This window comes from Mustelus asterias, chromosome 16 (assembly GCF_964213995.1).
Source record: "Mustelus asterias chromosome 16, sMusAst1.hap1.1, whole genome shotgun sequence".
NCBI classification, from domain to species: domain Eukaryota; kingdom Metazoa; phylum Chordata; class Chondrichthyes; order Carcharhiniformes; family Triakidae; genus Mustelus; species Mustelus asterias.
In genome coordinates, this window is record NC_135816.1 from 52919579 (window position 1) to 52939516 (window position 19938).

Below are 19938 nucleotides of genomic sequence, written 5' to 3' on the forward strand. Positions count from 1 at the left end.
GAGAGAGAATGGAGCTAACACTTCGAATCTGGATGACCAACTCGAAACATGTTCTCTCTCCACAGATGCTGTCAGACCTGCTGACATTTTCCAGCATTTTCTGTTTCTGTTTTAGATCCCAGCATCCACAGTAATTTGTTTTTATGTTAACCAACATCCTAAATTTGATAAGCACAAAATTAACCCACCCCCTCCCAAACCTCTGCTCTGTAGATCAGATCAGAGAAATGAGAATCTATTGCAGCAATAACATAAAATGATTTTACTCACCGACCGAACGAGGAAATTGGAGCGGTTTCGTTTTCTTATATCCGCTAAAGTTTCCTGCTCTGATCTTAAGGAACCACCTGTGAATGAATCCCACTGGAGTGTAATTAATCAGCAACTTATAAGTAGTAACATACTAGTTATAAAATGAGAGTAAGATTATCATAACAGGTGTTCAAGAAACGTTTCAAACTTTTCAGCATGTGACTTGAACTTGAACACTATAGTGTTATTTCAATTCTCCTGAATTTTGGGCCAGTTTCACAGAATTGCCAAAATATCTCTTTTCAAATCAGAACAGTTTGACATCGTGTGCCATTGCAAGTGAGATGATGCTCCTGAGATGAAAATGGAAAATGAACATAATTTTTATATACATTTTTTCCATTTGAATACCATCGTCATTTATAGGCCTCAAAACAAAAATGGCTTGTGATGGGCCTGGGGCTCTCTCACTTAACTGGCATTATTTGAAATTAAAGCAGAAAAGTGGGAGAGCCCCATGGAACATCACACCTTAAGTGTTTTATTCACTCATCACACATTGCGACTCCGCCAAAGATCCTCGTACATCTGCTAGCTTCCCTAAGTCTATTCCATATCATCAGACTCGCACAGCTTTGCAACTTCTACATATGAAACTGACAAGATGTATCATACATAATGAAGTGAGTTTTGACAGCAGTTTCTTAATTTTCCAGCAATACAAAAAACAATAGAAATGGGAGAGAGATAATTTTCCGTACTGGTAAAATGGGTAGAGAACAGCCTGTGGAGCAGATACCGGAAGAAGGCCCTTTTCATTCGTCGAAAGTGAAGTTGCTTCCCATTTAATATTGCTCCCAATATCCTTGATCATGATGAGATCATCCTTGCAGAGGCTCACGTCTTCCTCTTCATTTTTCTGAATGTTGGATAAGGTTCTGGTGAAAAAAGGCCCTTGGATGGAGAAAAATACAGCAGTTTGCTTTTAATAAAATAAACATGCAGTGACAATCACAAAGGTGGCATAAACCTTTCTTTAAAATGCATTAATAAAAACCAATTGAAATAATAATCACAATTTATAATTCATTAGGTTGCAAAGTTTACCATGGGGACAATTTTCCCAAGATTGTTTCGAGTATTGGATTGGGTCGGAAAAGCTGTGTGGAAGTCACTGACCTCACAGACATCTTTACTCACCTGATTTAACGGCACTCTGTATAAATTCAAAGTGCTAGCGAGGATCACACAGCAAGTTGGAGGGGCAGGGCCTAAAAATGCCAGCAACCCTGGGAATCTGAGATTGGGTGCCCTTTTTGAAGGGTGATCTCAAAGTTAAATTTACACCCCCCTCACCCCCCCCCCCCTTTCAACAGAGATCAGGACACTCCCAGGTTACCAGGAGCCCCCCCCCCCCCCCCCCACATAAAAGGGGACCCCCCCCCACCCCCAATGGAGAAGGTAGCCTCCCCGGCCAGAGCCACCTGTCAGTGCCCCCCTACCAGAGCCACCTTGGCACTGCCCTTTCCTGCCCAGCCTTGTCCCTCAACCCCCTGAGCCTACAAGCATCTCCACACTCCCAGCATGGTCACCATGAAAACCGGTGGTGATTCGCGCCAGTGTGACATGACCTTGTCAGGGCAGGAGGAAAACATCCTGAGGGGACATTACAGCATCCTATAACTACTCGCTGTATGAAAAAAAAACCCTCATGTCACCTTTGGCACTTTTGCCCATCATTTTGTGCCCTCAAGTTCTGGATCCTTCCACCAATGGGAACAGCTTTTCCCTATCAACTCTGTCCAGAGCCCTGATGATTTTGAACACCTCTATCTAATCTCCTCGGGATCTTTTCTCGAAGGAGAACAACTTCAGCTTCTCTAATCTACCCAAGTAACTGAAGTTCCTCATTCCTGGAACCATTCTCGTAAATCCTTTCTGCACCCTTTCTAATATCTTCAGATACTTTCTAAAATGCAGCCCAGTGTGGGACAGATTACTCGGATTGAGGCCGAACCAGTTTGCTACATAGGTTTATCATAAAGTTTTTTGCCTTTGTAGTTTACGCCCCACATTATAAAGCCCAGGATCCCAGCAGCTCTATTGACTGCTTTCTCAACCTGTCCTGCTACCTTTAGTGATTTGTGCACATTTACCCCCAGCTCCTTCTGTTTGCCTTGCAACCCTTTAGGGTCGTACCCTTTATTTTAGCCTCTCCTTGTTCTTCCTCGCAGCAAGTTTCACTTCACACTTTTTGGTATTAAATTTCATCAGCCATGTGTCTGCTCATTCCACCATTGTCCCTTCTTGCTTCAAGTTCTACACTCTCCTCCTCATAGTTCACAATACTTCCAGATTCTGTGTCATCAACAATTTTGAAATTGTGCCCTGCAGACCCAAGTCTAGTTCATTTCTCTGGATCAAGAAAAACATTGGTTGCAGTAATGATGACTCAGGAACCTCATTATAAATCTCCTCCAACCATTTGCAACTATTCTCTGCTTTCTGCCATACAGCCAATTTTGTACCCAAGCAGCCATTCTGCCTTCGGTTCCATGGTTTCAACTTCTCTAACAATCCTGTTAAGTGGCACTTCATTGCATGACTCTAGGAAGTCACCATATCAACAACATTGTTCTCGTCAGTCCTCTGTCACCTTATCAAAAAAACTCAGTCAATTTAATTGAACACAAAATTATAACAGCATAAGAAATAGGAGCATACAGTGCAGAAAGAGGTCATTCAGCCCATCGAGCTTGCACCAACTCATACCCAGACTTACCCTGCAACCCGACGTATTTATCCTGCTAATCCCACTAACCCATATATTTTGGGATACTAAAGGGCAATTTAGCATGGCCAATTAACCTAACCTGCACATCTTTGGACTGTGGGAGGAAATCAGAGCACCTGGAGGAAACCCATGCCATTCAGTCCCTCAAGCTTGCTCCACCATTCCAATAGAGCATAATTAATCGGATCATGGTCTTAACCCCAAATTTTAAACTTAAATTTGGTATCAATTAACCATTACTTATTTTAATATACATTTTCTCCATCTCAACCTTGTTGGAATCAGGCTCATTGTCCTGGTTATTGGGTGAAATGTTAGGAAGGTTGCTGGTGCTTGTGGAGCATGAACCTCCTTTCAGGAGAGACTGGGCTCAAACTAGAACTAAACCTCCTTCAGTGGAATCAGAAAAGTATGCTCTTCAGCCAACAGAGGCTAGTTTTGCAGTTAGCAGATAGTCTAGGCCCACTGCCAGCACAAAATAGTTATCATCTCTCTTCCATTGCTGACAGTAAGCCCATTGTTCAATTGCAAATCATTTTTCTAGTGGTCCTTGGGCATTTTAGCACATTAAATGGGCAATATAGCTGTGGTGGACATGAGAGGGGATATATTGTCTTGTTTTGCAAAGATAATATGTGGAATTGGGCTAAAGCCACTGCCACATGGGCATCTGCACTATGCCCAATGGCCATCAGCAAGGAAGAGGGCAAATTAATAAGAACATATGGGCGAGCTGTCCAAGCTAATACTTTGCAATGCCTTAATTTACAACAGTCAGAGCAGTAAAAGGAAAGAGTTAATCCCACAGAATGCTTCAACTGAACCAGTGCGTGGTGGAGTGCTTCCAGTTTAGACTCATCTGATCAGGAACCGAATCTCAAAACATAGCCAAGCAATCAGACACCCTGCTCAGCAATTCTACACATGGTGGAATTCAGAGTAGATTCAATACCGGCATTGACAGCTCCCCTTCACTGCACACCCTACGGACTTAAGGACCACAAATGAACATGATTGTTTAGAGACCACAGCAGTAAGTGAGTAGAGAAACAGCCCCTTCAAGTGATGAAAGAGAGCGAAACCACTGGGGATGTGCTTAAGCCTGCAATACAGTCTGAATAACTGCACAAGGGCACAGAGTATCAGTACAGTGCTTTGATTATCCAGTGCATGCTAGAGCAGCCGGGAAGAGTTCTGAACACAGAGTCCATCATTGCAAACCCTTGCCCTTGAGAAAGGATAAAAGCTCCTGCTGGCAGAAGGCCAAGACGAGGAAAGGGATAAATTGGCTGCCTGCCTCTGCTTGGGGAGCCAGCGATCCACATGCCAGCCCATCCACTAAACACTTCCGCAGTGATGGGAGTGTGTCAGGGACCTGCCCTGACACACTCCCAACTATTTTTTCCACCTCTCAGCTCAGTTCCCGGGCCAGAGAAATCCACCCCGCAGCAGCAATTGAAATGCAGTGACCAACCAGTGACCCAGAATTGTTGCATCTAATTTCCTATCAATGTGTGAAAGGTAATGAAGGAAGTCAACCCGTTAAAGGACAGAATTCAAGTGCCATCCATTATGAGCAGAGATTTTTCAGCAGGAAGATTATTGGGCATGAAGCCTTCACAATGACTGAAAGAAACTTTTGTAACAGTGTTTAATTTTTTTCTTGATGATTAGCTTATTTACTTCCTTCAAGTGAAGATGAGTGTGAGATTTATGAGCCACTACTGTTGCAAGCAGAATTCATGGAAGAATGTACCTTATTTGAAATATTCTGATTTACAACATGGAAGTTTAAACCTCCACTGGATGTTGATATCACAGTTAATTTACTGGTTGCTTCCAGTACACTATCATAAACAAATCACATGCGATGTTGTTCGAAGCACCAACACTCCTGTCGCTTTCCCAGAGTGTCTCCAGCGATTGGGTGCTACTGAAAATATACAGAGCTACTGTCAGTGATGAATAATCAAGTTGAAGAATCTTGGCAAGACCATGAGTAGAGTTTAGGCTATCAGTGTTTTCAGGAAAAAGCTTGTGACGTAAAAATAACAGGGAAATCCAAGAAATTGGAATATTTGCTACTGGTTATATATTTTTTTAAAACTAGAGGAAATTTTTAAAAAATCATTCAGAAGACATGGGCATCGCTGGCTGGCCAGCATTTATTGCCCATCCCTTACTGGGTGGCCTGCTAGACCATTTCAGAGAGCAGCTGAGGGTCAACCACATTGCTGTGGTTTTGCAGTCACATGTAGGCCAGACCAGGTAAGGACAGCAGATTTCCTTGCCTAAAAGACATTAGTGAACCAGTTGGGTTTTTCCGACAATCAACAATGGTTTTATTTCATCAGTAGATTCTTAATTCCAGATCATTTTTATTGAACTCAAATTCCACCATCTGCTGTGATGGGATTCGAACCCGGGTCCCCAGATCATTTGCTGAGTTTCTGGATTAATAGTCTAGCAATAATACCACTAGGCCATCGCTTCCCCCAAAATATAGGTTGCTTTATGCATGGACAGTATGGCTATGTTAATGGAACTATTTTATAGAATTATGAAAGGTATAGAACCATAGAAAATTACAGCTCAGAAACAGGCCTTTTGGCCCTTCTTGTCTGTGCCGAACCATTTTTTGCCTAGTCCCACTGACCTGCACTTGGACCATATCCCTCCACACCCCTCTCATCCATGAACCCGTCCAAGTTTTTCTTAAATGTTAAAAGTGACCCCGCATTTGCCACTTTATCCGGTAGCTCATTCCACACTCCCACCACTCTCTGCGTGAAGAAGCCCCCCCTAATATTCCCTTTAAACTTTTCTCCTTTCACCCTTAACCCATGCCCTCTGGTTTTTTTTCTCCCCTCGCCTCAGTGGAAAAAGCCTGTTTGCATTCACTCTATCTATACCCATCAAAATTTTATACACCGCTATCAAATCTCCCCTCATTCTTCTACGCTCCAGGGAAAAAAGTCCCAACCTATTCAATCTCTTTCTGTAACTCATCTTCTCAAGTCCCGGCAACATCCTTGTGAACCTTCTCTGCACTCTTTCAACCTTATTTACATCCTTCCTGTAACTAGATGACCAAAACTGTACACAATACTCTAAATTCGGCCTCACCAATGCCTTATATAACCTTACCATAACACTCCAACTTTTATACTCGATACTCCAATTTATAAAGGCCAATGTTCCAAAGGCACTCTTTACGACCCTATCCACCTGTGATGTCACTTTTAGGGAATTCTGTACCTGTATTCCCAGATCCCTCTGTTCAACTGCACTCTTCAGAGTCCTATCATTTACCGTGTTCGTCTTTGGTTTGTCCTTCCAAAGTGCAATATCTCACACTTGTCTGCGTTAAATTCCATTTGCCATTTTTCAGCCCATTTTTCTAGCTCGTCTAAATCCCGCTGCAAGCTTTGAAAACCTTCCTCACTGTCCACTACACCTCCAATCTTTGTATCATCAGCAAATTTGCTGATCCAATTTACCACATTATCATCCAGATCATTGATATAGATGACAAACAACAATGGACCCAACACCGATCCCTGCGGCACACCACGAGTCACAGGCCTCCACTCAGAGAAGCAATCCTCCACAACCACTCTCTGGCTTCTTCCATTGAGCCAGTGTCTAATCCAATTTACTACCTCCCCATGTATACCTAGTGACTGAACCTTCCTAACTAATCTCCCATGAGGGACCTTGTCAAAGGCCTTGCTGAAATTCAGGTAGACAACATCCACTGCCTTCCCTTCATCCACTTTCCTGGTAACCTCCTCGAAAAACTCTAATAGATTAGTCAAACATGACCTACCACGCACAAAGCCATGTTGACTCTCCCTAATAAAGTCCCTGTCTATCCAAATATTTGTAGATCCTATCCCTTATCACACCTTCCAATAACTTGCCCACCACCGACGTCAAACTTACTGGCCGATAATTTCCCGGATTTCTTTTGGAACCTTTTTTAAACAACGGAACAACATGAGCCACCCTCCAATCATCCGGCACCTCCCCCGTGAATACTGACATTTTAAATATGTCTGCCAGGGCCCCTGCAAGTTCAACACTAGCTTCCCTCAAGGTCCGTGGGAATACCCTGTCCGGTCCTGGGGATTTATCCACTCTGATTTGCCTCAAGACAGCGAGCACCTCCTCCCCTTTAATCTGTAAAGGTTCCATGACCTCCCTACCTGTTTGCCCTATTTCCATAGGCTCCATATCCGTTTCCTCAGTAAATACGGATGCAAAAAAAACATTTAGTATCTCCCCCGTCTCTTTTGGTTCCATACACAGTCTACCACTCTGGTCTTCAAGTGGACCAATTTTATCCCTCACTATCCTTTTGCTCCTAACATACCTATCGAAGCTCTTTGGATTTTCCTTCACTCTGTCTGCCGAAGTAACCTCATGTCTTCTTTTAGCCCTCCTGATTTCCCTCTTAAGTAGTTTCTTGCACTTTTTATACTCCGAACATCTGATCTGCTCCTTGCTGCCTGTACATTTCATACAACTCTCTCTTCCTCTTAATCAGTGTTACAATCTCTCTTGAGAACCAAGGTTCCTTATTCCTATTTACTTTGCCTTTAATCCTGACAGGAACATACAAACTCTGCACTCTCAAAATTTCTCCTTTGAAGGCCTCCCAATTTCCATTTACATCCTTAACAGCCTGTGCCAATCCACACTTCCCAGATCCCTTCTCATTTCATCAAATTTGGCCTTTTTCCAGTTCAGAACTTCAACCCGAGGACCAGATCTATCCTTATCCATGATCAGGTTGAAACTAATGGCATTATGATCACTGGATCCAAAGTGTTCCCTCACACTCACATCCATCACCTGCCCGAACTCATTTCCCAATAGGAGATCCAATATCGCATCCTCTCTAGTTGGCACCTCTATATACTGATGTAGAAAATTCTCCTGAACACATTTTACAAACTCTACCCCATCTAAACCTTTAACAGTATGCGAGTCCCAATCTATATGTGGAAAATTAAAATCCCCTATTATCACAACTTTGTGTTTCTTGCAGTTGTCAGCTATCTCTCCGCTGATTTGCTCCTCCAATTCTCGCTGACTATTGGGTGGTCTATAATACAACCCCATTAATGTGGTCATACCTTTCCTGTTTCTCAGCTCCACCCAAAGGGCCTCTGTAGACAAGCTCTCTAGTCTATCCTGCCTGAGTACCGCTGTAACATTTTCCCTGACCAACAATGCCACCCCCCCCACCTTTTATCCCTCTGCCTCTATCGCACCTGAAACATTGGAACCCTGGAACATTGAGCTGCCAGTCCTGCCCCTCCTGTAGCCAAGTTTCACTAATGGCTATAATGTCATATTTCCATGTGTCTATCCACGCCTTCAGCTCATCTGCCTTCCCCACAATACTCTTGGCATTGAAATAGACACACCTCAAAAGATTATTTCCACCACACTCAACCCTTCCATTTGTGATTTTGCTTGAACTAACCTGTCTTTTCACCCCTGCTCCACTATCTGCTCTGGCACTCTGGTTCCCATCCCCCTGCAGATCCAGTTTAAACGCTCCCCAATAACACTAGCAAACCTCCCTGCAAGTATATTGGTCCCCTTGCAGTTTAGGTGTAACCTGTCTCTCTTGTACAGGTCCCACCTGCCCCAGAAGAGGTCCCAATGATCCAAGAATTGGAAACCCTGCCCCCTACACCAGTTTCTCAGCCACCTGTTCATCCGCCCAAGCATCCTGCTCCTACCCTCACTGGCATGTGTTACAGGTAGCAGATTACTACCCTCAGGGTCCTGCTTTTTAACTTCCTTCCAAGCTCTCTATACTCACTCTTCAGGACCTCCTCACTCTTCCTTCCTACGTCATTGGTACCGATGTGTACCATGACATCTGGCTGATCACCTTCCCACTTTAGAACGCTGTGCACGCGATCAGAGACATCCCTGACCTTGGCACCTGGGAGGCAACAAACCATGCGGGAGTCTCTGTCCCAACCACAGAACCTCCTGTCCGTACCTCTGACCATTGAGTCCCCTATCACTACTGCTCTCCTCTTCTTCATCCCACCCTTTTGCGCTGTAGAACCAGACTCAGTATCAGAGTTCCGGCTGTCGCAGCTTGTCCCAGGTAAAGCATCTCCCACAACAGTATCCAATTCAGTATACCTGTTGTGGAGAGGTATGGCCACAGGGGAAGCCTGCTCTGCGTGTCCTTTCACAGTGTGGAGATGCCGGCGTTGGACTGGGGTGAACACAGTAAGAGTTTTAACAACACCAGGTTAAAGTCCAACAGGTTTATTTGGTAGCAAACACCATTAGCTTTCGGAGCACTGCTCCTTCGTCAGATGGAGTGGAAATGTGTTCTCAAACAGGGCACAGAGACACAAAAATCAAGTTACAGAATACTGATTAGAATGCGAATCCCTACAATCAGCCAGATCTTAAAGATACAGGAAATGTGGGTGGAGGGAGCATTAAGCACAGGTTAAAGAGATGTGTATTGTCTCCAGACAGGACAGCCTGCAAGTCCTTTCACAGTGCCATTTCCCCTCCTTACAGTAACCCAATTTCCTGTGCTCTGCTGCGTTGGTGTAACTATCTCCCCGAAGCTACTGTCTATATACTTCTCATTCTCCCGAATTAGATGGAGGTTATCAAGCTCCCTCTCCAGTTCCCTAACACGCTTTGCTAGCAGCTGCAGCTGGATGCATCTTTTGTAGGTATTGTCGTCAGGGATACCAGTGGTCTCCCTGATCTCCCATATCCTGCAAGAGGAGCATTCCAAAATCTTGCCTGGCATTTTTTTTACTCTGGGGAAAAACAGGAATAAACTTTCTGAAAAAGAAAAACCTACTCTCGCCTCTGCCTGTTCTCGCCGAAGCCCATTTTGAGCCAAAGCCCTTCAGCCCTCACTCTGCTCCCTGCTCACTCCACTACCCGCTGAATAGTGCGGCCTACTTATATACCTCCCGCGCGCTGAAGAAGAATTTAGATCCTTCCCAGAACACCCAGCGGCCTACTTCCGGGTTAGAGTTCAAAGTTTATTTTTACAAAAAAACACCCCCACAGCTTGCCTCCTGGACTTGCAGAATCTCACTGGCTGTCCTGTCTGGAGACAATACACATCTCTTTAACCTGTGCTTAATGCTCCCTCCACTCACATTGTCTGTATCTTTAAGACCTGGTTGGCTGTAGAGATTCGCATTCTAATCAGTATTCTGTAACTTGATTTTGTGTCTCTGTATGCCCTGTTTGAGAGCAGATATCCACTCCATCTGACGAAGGAGCAGCGCTCCAAAAGCTAATGGCATTTGCTACCAAATAAAGCTGTTGGACTTTAACCTGGTGTTGTTAAAACTCTTACTGTGTTTACCCCAGTCCAACGCTGGCATCTCCACATCATGAGGAACATTCAGGCAGATTATTTTGGAACTGTGTAAAATTAGTGATAGTGTGTACAGCCATTGTCTTTGTTGGGTGTATTTGTAGTTTATTTTATCGCTGATTAAGCATTTATTTTATTTGAAATCATCACAAAACGGCTGTGACAACCATTCTTTGGATTTCAAATCTTTCCTCACATTATAACAAATTGCAAAAATACAGTTAACAGCAGTTTCCCTTCTGGGGATTTGAAATAACATGGCTTTTGCCATCAGCTGTGTGCTTAACAATGTATATTTGCCGTGTTGGCCTGAAGACACCTTCTCCTTAACACTGGGAAAAGTCTCAGCTAGATTGCAACCTGGCATTAACCATACAAGTGTGTAAGAGTTGCATGTTGCAACTGTTTAAAGTCACATATGGAACTTTTAAACAAATCAAGTCCATATTCTTCATCAATATGAAGCTGTCAATTGTTGAAACTGCCTCGTTATTTGAATGGGGCAGATTCATCAGCAAAGCAAAAAAAAACTAACAAAATTAAGTGTAGCATGAGGTTGCCATGTGAGCATTGGTTAAGCTCTGAAGGTTTTAATTTCCAGTTTTGAGAATAGGCTTTGGATTGCAATTTCAGCTCAGAACATAGCTGTCCTTCTACAGAAATTAACTGTGGAAGGAAGTGCCGTTGAGTGTTGACAATCCATATAGCATATTCCAGTAGGATGTAAATTGGCTCTTCTGATTTAGACACAACAAATTTGTAACCTTATCTTTGCTCAACAGAGAGTGCAAAGCCAGAGCTAATTGATTCAGCACAAGGTTAAGAAGGGAAAAAATACTTCAAGTAAAGTGAGGTCAGGCACCCTGACAAGAAGCAGCACTCACAAATATTGTTAGTCAGGAAATCACAGGCCAGCAGCTTGTGATTTTCCGTCCTACCACGCCAGTGAGTATCCCCAATGGGGAAGCAGCCTTGCCGTGTCAGTCCAGGTGCTCGCACATACCATCAAGCTGTCATCAAAATTACATCAAAAACATCATTCAAAGAACCTCAAAAGGAATATTGATTCTCTCAACTGAGATACAGAGGCCCGATTTTACCATTTGGATTCTAAGTGCTGAATCTGGAAGTGATCCAGATCCAACTTGTAAACCCATTCTCAGGCGCCCCCATTAACACTCAGACTGAAAAAATAGCAGCGACTCTGAATCGCCCTGTAGAAGCCGGTGGGTGGGGCTTATCGTGCCCGAAACACTGCTCCGATCCGAGCCTTCAACTGAGCATGAACAGTGAAGAAAAATTTTAAAAACGCTCCCCTGCCACATTGCTCCTAGGCCGGATAATGCCTCCCCCCTGGCCCCCACAGACATTGCCCCACCCCCACAACATAACTGTCCCCCTTATCCACCCACCCCTCCCTGCTACCCAGACGGATCACAACCCGCTGTCTCACTCTCCCCCCCCCCCCCCCCGCCACCGATCACACGCAGAGTGGCAGCGGACCCCAACTTTTCCCCCCAACAGAGATCCATCTGGCCCACCTCCCTCCTCCTCCACCCCACCAGAAAATGACTTAGCCCTCCTCCTCCCCTCCCCCCACATCAGAGATCCATCTGACCCGCCTCCCTCACCAGAGATCCATCAGGCCTGCCTCCCTCGTCGTCCTCCCCCCCCAGCAGAGAACAATCTGGCCCTCCTCCCCCCCCGCCCTCCCCCATAAGAGATCCATCTGGCCTCCCTCCCGCATCCTACCAGACAACGATCTGGCCCTCCTCCCTTCACCCCCCCTGCCTCCACCACCAGAGATCCATCTGGCCCACCTCCCTCCTCCCCCCCTCTCCGCCAGAGAATGATCAGGACCGCCTCCCTCCTCCCTTCCCGCCCCCCCCCCACCCCCCCACCGCTCTGGGTCAGAGAGCCGCCAAAAGCTCTGAACTTACCTGCTCAGAAGCTGGAGTGCTCAAAACAGACCTTTGCAGACCATGCCCGCGCCGAATCTGAACGGGCGAACGTGGTGGTCAAGGGGAAAATGCAAGTAAGTTTGGGCATCCAAACTTAAGTCAATTTAAATACATGCAAATGCCGATTGCAACCATTTTAGCTGCTTGGTAAAGGGGGAACGGGTGCGGAGGCGATCGCGGATTGCGCTACCTGCCTCACACCTGACTTTACCAAGTTTTCATGCCCGAAAACTGGTGCAACTTGTTGGTAAAATCAGGCCCATGGGCTTCAATATTAAATCCCCATGACAGGCAGGAGGTGGTCAGGGTGAGAGGTTATAAATGATGGAACATGTACCTAAGCAAACACATATGCACATTTGGTAGTGGAGTGGTAACGTTACTGGACTAGCAATCCAAAAGGCCCAGGCTAATGCTGAAAGGTACAAATCCCATCATGGCAGCCATTCAGCAATGAGAGATGGTGGCTCTGCTCTCAACTGGACTTCTTAAGATCTATAACATCTACGGGCCAAATAAAATTTCAAATGAGAACCTGTACAAGAAGGCCCTTGTTGCTACAGCATTGTCCTGGAGATCAAGAAGGACTGGACAAGATGGCTCAAACATGTAATATGGATGACCCAAGAGCAAACAGTGAAGGCTCGCTCTAAGATGGATACCAGCCAGGACATGTAAACAGGACAGACCAAAAACAAGATGGCTTAGGACTGTGGTGACTAAACAGGAAGAGATAGGAATTACATTGGGTGAGGCACAAGCCACAGTACAAGATAGGACCCAATGAAGGACATTGTGATCTTATGTCCCTCCCAGGATAAGGAGGATAACAAACTAACAACAAATGCTGGATTTGCCAACGATGTCCAAATCCCATGAATGAATAAAGAAAAGCCTTGGCCATTTTCTATGTTGGTCAGTAATACGCCAACTGCACCTCATTAACATATTTAAATCAGGCTCTCACACTGCACCCTGGAACTTGGTGGAAAACAGAAGAAAGAAATAACAGCATAAGGTAGTCCTGCCATTAAAACTGGCAGGATCTCTGCAACCCAGGTCTTCCAGATTCCCTTCACATGACCACGTCCTTTCTCAACCTTCCCATAAATATCAGGCACATGAAAACTATCCTTGGGAAAACCTAAAAAGAAATAAAGTTCCTCCAAACAAATTAATTCATCTTAATCAGTGACTTAAATTCCTGACTCTGAAACATTACACAAAAGGGTTCATAATTCAAATGGTACTTGCAACAACTTTTCATTAAGTTGATCTTTCTCTACACCCTAGCTATGACTGTAACACTACATTCTGAACTCTCTCCTTTCCTTCTCTATGAATGGAATGCTTTGTCTGTATAGTGCGCAGGAAACAATACTTTTCTCTGCATACTAATACATGTGACAATAATAAATCAAATCAAAATTTTCATTTGAATAAAATAATTTCTGCATATCAAGCAACATTATTGCAATATCTGAGGTGTCAAGATACAAATGCTTTAGTGTATGCATTCACAAATCTAGTTTAAACTCAGCTAGCTTTGTTCCCGTGACCTTTCAGGCACAAATTCCCTTTAAACCTGAAATAGGTAAATCCACGAGAAACCGCAGAATAAGCAAAAGGAGGATGTGACTCAGTACCCTGATGCTGATTTAAGTGGAACTGATAGGTTCCTCCATATCAGCATTCCAGAGTAAGGTGCAACATTCCCTTATCATGGGTCAGAAAGGGCATCACAGGTTCATTCGCATCCTTTCAGCTGGAAACGAAACCTCAGCAATTTATAGCATGCCTGAAGTAAAAGCCATGATAGAAGCTCTCGCCATAAAATAAATGGCAAGGTCAAAAGAACCTATACTATCTGTCCAGTGTTACTGCCTCATAACAGTGTCTGCAAAATAGTTCATTTAGTAATCAGTTAGCTCGCGAGAGGAAAAGAAATGTTTGCATGAAGGATTTTTATTTGGCTCCGACATGTAGTCAATTTGATTATTAAATCAACTCCTGAGTTAGTCTGCCATTGTTATCATTTAGAGTCTAGCCCAAAAATAACATTGCAGAATGAAAGTCACTAATGAACTTTAGGACAGCACAGCATTCTGATCAGTGCTTGGTGAAAGCTATGGATATGACAAAACGCAAGTTCTGCTGCAACTCCACTCTTTCACACCTTCTAATTAGATTGTACCTGGCAAACTATCAATTTGCTGAGATTTAGTGATAAGTTCTGAATCAACAGTTGTACCAACTGAGATACGAGGGAAAATGCTGTTGTTTTAACTAAATGTGTTGTTAAAAGCTCCAAATAGACCTGCTTCATAAGGCTGAATCCGAACTCTTCAACTCTTGCAATAATGCTCCAAAATGATATCATTTTTCGTTTAAGATCGTAGAAAGTAAATTTTACTGTAACTGAACCTGTAGAAATTTGACTATCGTAATTAGAATGTCCTACAATTAGATCCCCAAAATATCAAACTCTCAACTTCAGCTGTAAGCAGCTGCAATTCACTCAACACGAGCGTACATTGGGGAATCAGGTGCACTAAGTTCCATATCTGGATTCACTGATATTCAAACAAAGCTTCATGTCAGATACAGGCTTGACCTATTTTGGGTTGGCATGTTTGGAAAGGATTGACCATCACATTCTGTAAAGAGGAAGATAATTGCCTAGCAGTGAAATACCCATTGTCACCATTACACACTTACTGCTGGCTATAAAATGGCATAAAGATGTGATATAAAGCATGTCACAGTATAAGGGCTGGATTTTTTTATAGGGATGGAATGACACAAGTGGTATGGGACCCGTTTTGCGGCTTCTAAAAGGTGACCAGGTTCCAAACCCCATTCCACCCTATATTTTTGTCTCTCAGAGTCACTGTCATGGCCGGTCAACTTTTGTGAGCTGCCAAGATGGGTAGGGGAAGTTGGGAATATTTTCAGTTTGACACACCCGCCTCAGGAGAAACTGCCAGGGGCTGGTTGTAGATTCAAGTCAAGCAAACCGACCCATGAGAAAATGTCTCATGTATGATTGACTGAGAGCCCAGACAGCTATTATAATACGAGGACACCTGCTTCCCAAATGAAACATTGTTTGACTGACAACCCAGGCTCTCTGCCTCTGCTGTCAATCTCACAATGTTTGTTTACACAAGTACATGGTTTCAAGGAACTTTGGTGTGTGGTTTTTGAAACTTCAAAGGGTCTGGTGATTAATACTTTTATTACCTTGTACTTTAGATTTTTTTTTCAAAAGTAGGAAAACGTTCTCAATGAACTACTTATTTTCAAGGGTTTTCTTTTTAACTTCTCACTGTACACATTAGGGATCATTGGTTCTGGGAAGTGTACAGTGGGTCAATAGGCACAAGAAAGCCATAGCTTGGGTTAGGAGACAAGATGCATTAAATATAAAGTTATTAAAGTGTTATGTCACTGGTGAACATGCTGACATGTTTTATTGATGAGTTGTCATGAGCTTCCTGTTGACCCTGGGAGTGTCACATTACCGAATGTTACCTTGCTCAAGCTGCAAAACTACGTGCATCTCTTATTAACTCTGAATCACTTATACCAATGCCAGGGTTCACTAATTCAGTAGTCATTGTGGGCTTATTACTTTCATAGGCAATGATTATTTGTACAAAAAAAGGAACAAAACTGCTGCTGACATGAGTACAAAATGGCTGTTCAAATTTTACTTCACAGATATAGCGAGTGCCTTTTCATGGAGCCTTATTTCAATCTTGGGATAATTTAATACACATCAGATGAGGTATCACGCTCCTGGAAGTTTGTTGGTGGTTTGAAAATGCAACATCACGTTTTGAACATGTGATTCAGCTTAAAACCCCAATTCATGGACCGATCGCCCCTCCCCCCATCCGATCGCGATGCAGAGTGCTCAGCAGCCCAACTCCCCTTGGTTCGATCACAGGCAGAGTGGCAGCAGGCCCCCCTCCCTCCTCAATCAGGCCACCCCTTCAGGCCCTTCCCACTTCAGGACCTGCCCCCTAAAAGCCCCACCTCATTGCCCCCCTAGGCCCCGCCCCATTGCCCCCCAATACACTGCCTCGTCGGCAGTGCCAAGGTGCACAGTGGGCATTACCAAGGTGTCAGCCTGACAGTGCCAAGTTGCCAGGGTGGCACTGCCACGCTGACACTGCCCAAGGGGCAGCCCCCTTTCCCTCAGCCTCCCTGGGGTGCCACAATGGCTGGATAACACGACTGTTCCCCATTCATGGGGAGCAGGCGTTTTCCTCGTCGCAGAGCACCTCTCCCAGCGAGGCCATAAAGGCAAGAGAGCCTGGATGATTCAGTGCCGGACTCACTAAGGACATGCAAATCAATAATAAAATGAATTAACATAACTTATTCGGCCTCTCGCCCATTTCCTTGACCTCGCTGGAAATCCAGCTCTCGTAAGATGGCGAGAGCCGAGAAATCGGTCATGACCCTGTTCTCTCGATTCCTGTGCGATTTTATTAGCTCACTCGGCCCATCGATGGCTGGGATAAGCCAGTAAAATCCCAACCCAGGGATCCAGAAAGTTATAGTTCTGAATCTGAATTCTAATTTCTGACTCCGTGTATATCCAATTTCAATTTTCCGTCTGCATTCCTGATCCAGATGTGGAGATGCCGGCGTTGGACTGGGGTAAACACAGTAACAGTTTTAACAACACCAGGTTAAAGTCCAACAGGTTTATTTGGTAGCAAGTACCATTAGCTTAAAGATAATCTTTAAGAACTGGTTGGCTGTAGAGATTTGCATTCTGATCAGTATTCTGTAACTTGATTTTGTGTCTCTGTGCCCTGTTTGAGAGCAGATTTCCACTCCATCTGACGAAGGAGCAGCGCTCCGAAAGCTAATGGTACTTGCTACCAAATAAACCTGTTGGACTTTAACCTGGTGTTGTTAAAACTGTTCCTGATCCAGCACATTCACCTTTCATTATCTTACCTTCCTGTAATAGAAGATCCAAATACATCATCGACAAATCAGCTTCATTCACTTCAACTTGAATCTTCACATCTTCCACAAGAGAAACATTCAACCAGAAACGTTGATCTAACAACAAGTTCTCCAAACATCGCCCAACAAATCCTATTGGAATAAGAGTATTAACAACAATGGGGTTAAGAGCGGAGATTCTTGGTCACTCTTCATACGCATTCATGTTAAGAAAACAGAATAATAAAAACAGAAAATACCGGAAACACTCAAAATATCTGGCAGCAACTGTGGAGAGAGAAACAGGACTGTTTCAGGACTGTCACCCTTCAAGAGATTTCCAGCAGCCACAGTATTTTGTTTTTGTAAGAAAAGTTTACTGCACAGGCAAAGTACTTGAGTTCAGCTAGGCATGTTCTTCCTCGCTCCCGAAGGCACTAGCTCATTCTGAGATACAGTTCCGTGAGTGTCCATCATCATCACTTAATTCAACCAACTGGCCATTTTTCTCTTATGACCTTACATTGTGTATTTTGGAAGACTATTCATGGAATATATCACAGTTAAGTAGGGGCCAGTCCACAACATATGTCCACATATATACACTTTCTGGCAATGGTCATTGAGTGATGAACAGGGACATTGATTCGATTTTCCACCTTATTTTTTCTGTGCAGCCGTGTTCTAATTTTCTACATATAGAACAAAGAAGAAAGAAAAGTACAGCACAGGAACAGGCCCTTCAAGCCTGTGCCGATCATAATGCCCTAACTAACCTTCTGCCCTTACTCGGTCCATATCCCTCTATTCCCTCCCTATTCCTACACCAATCCAAATGTCTCTTAAATGTTGCTAATGTGCCTGCTTCCACCACCTCCTCTGGCAGTGCATTCCAGGCACCCACCACTCTGCGTGAAAAACATCCCCCACACATCTCCCTTAAACTTTCCCCCTCTCACCTTGAACCTGTGCCCCCTTGTAATTGACACTTCCACCCTAGGAAAAAGCCTCTGACTATCCACCCTGTCTATGCCTCTCAAATTTGTAGATCCCTATCAGGTCTCCCCTCAGCCTCCATTTTTCCAGTTTACTCAACCTCTCCTCATAGCCGACACCCTCGAGACCAGGCAACAAGCTGGCGAACCTTCTTTGCACTTTCTCCAAAGCAGGGCTTGCATTGTTGTATTAGCATACAGCCAACTTGTCGATTTTCCTACGAGTTTCATATGAGTTTCTGACCCGCGTTTGCAAAATATTGGACATCCTGTGTTGAACACGATAAGCCACAATGAAACTTCAACACAGACGCCTTGCCTCCCTTCTGAGCCAGCAAACCACATATTTTGAATTAACTCCAATATAACTAGTTGATTGTAATCTGAACACACCACCCTACCCAGGGAGATAAGCATGCAAATCTGCCATACACACACGACTCTGAAACAAACTAGTCTACAACCCAACAAAAAAGACAAACAGAGCGCACGAGAGAGAAAGAGACAGTATTGGCAGCACCATAATCCTCAGGGCTATCAGCATCAACTTTGAAAGGAAGTCAGTTTGGTGTTACCTGAACTGTAGGATCCACATGAGTTTATGAGAGAAAGCAGCCAGTGTATGAGAGGGAGTCAGTAAAAAACATAGAGAGAGTGAGAAGGAAAGGCAAGAGTAAATTTAAACAGACAGCTGAAATGAGGGGAACAGCAGAGAAGGAAAGTGAGCAAAACAGGTACAGATGAGCAACCAAGACAGGTGGCTAGGGAGCGAATGAGGGCATGGAAAAAAGTGAAAAAAAATTTAACATAGCCCTTGCTGATTAAATCAACCAACTTCCTGTAAATGCAGAAGCAGATTTGGGACCTTTGAATAATTTAGCTATTTTCTTAATTAACTAGTTGAACCATCAAGAAAGCAATTCTAAACGAAAAGGGGGGGGGGGGAGAAAGCATAGATCCTGGAACTCTGAAACAAATAAAAACACAATATTCTGTTAATTCCCCATAATGTGGTGATGCCGGCGTTGGACTGGGGTAAACACAGTAAGAAGTTTAACAACACCAGGTTAAAGTCCAACAGGTTTATTTGGTAGCAAAAGCCACACAAGCTTTCGGAGCTCTTAGCCCCTTCTTCAGGTGAGTGGGAATTCTGTTCACAAACAGAGCTTATAAAGACACAGACTCAATCTACATGAATAATGGTTGGAATGCGAATACTTACAACTAATCAAGTCTTTAAGAAACAAAACAATGTGAGTGGAGAGAGCATCAAGACAGGCTAAAAAGATGTGTATTGTCTCCAGACAAGACAGCCAGTGAAACTCTGCAGGTCCATGCAACTGTGGGAGTTACAAATAGTGTGACATGAACCCAATATCCCGGTTGAGGCTGTCCTCGTGTGTGCGGAACTTGGCTATCAGTTTCTGCTCAGCGACTCTGCGCTGTCGTGTGTCGCGAAGGCTGCCTTGGAGAACGCTTACCCGAATATCAGAGGCCGAATGCCCGTGACCGCTGAAGTGCTCCCCAACAGGAAGAGAACAGTCTTGCCTGGTGATTGTCGAGCAGTGTTCATTC

The 19938-nt window shown here is 44.1% G+C and overlaps 1 protein-coding gene across 2 annotated transcripts in view; it reads right to left on the reverse strand.

Moving 5' to 3' along the window:
• Nucleotides 1-19938, reverse strand: part of sh3tc2 (SH3 domain and tetratricopeptide repeats 2) — a 94626-nt gene that overhangs the window by 24858 nt on the left and 49830 nt on the right. For both annotated transcript variants that reach the window (XM_078231123.1, XM_078231124.1), the window contains 3 exons: nucleotides 17378-17521; nucleotides 1014-1206; nucleotides 271-347 (listed from right to left, as the gene is read on the reverse strand). In XM_078231123.1, the coding sequence (XP_078087249.1) occupies nucleotides 271-347; nucleotides 1014-1206; nucleotides 17378-17521 (414 nt within the window). The remainder of the gene's footprint in view (nucleotides 1-270; nucleotides 348-1013; nucleotides 1207-17377; nucleotides 17522-19938) is intronic.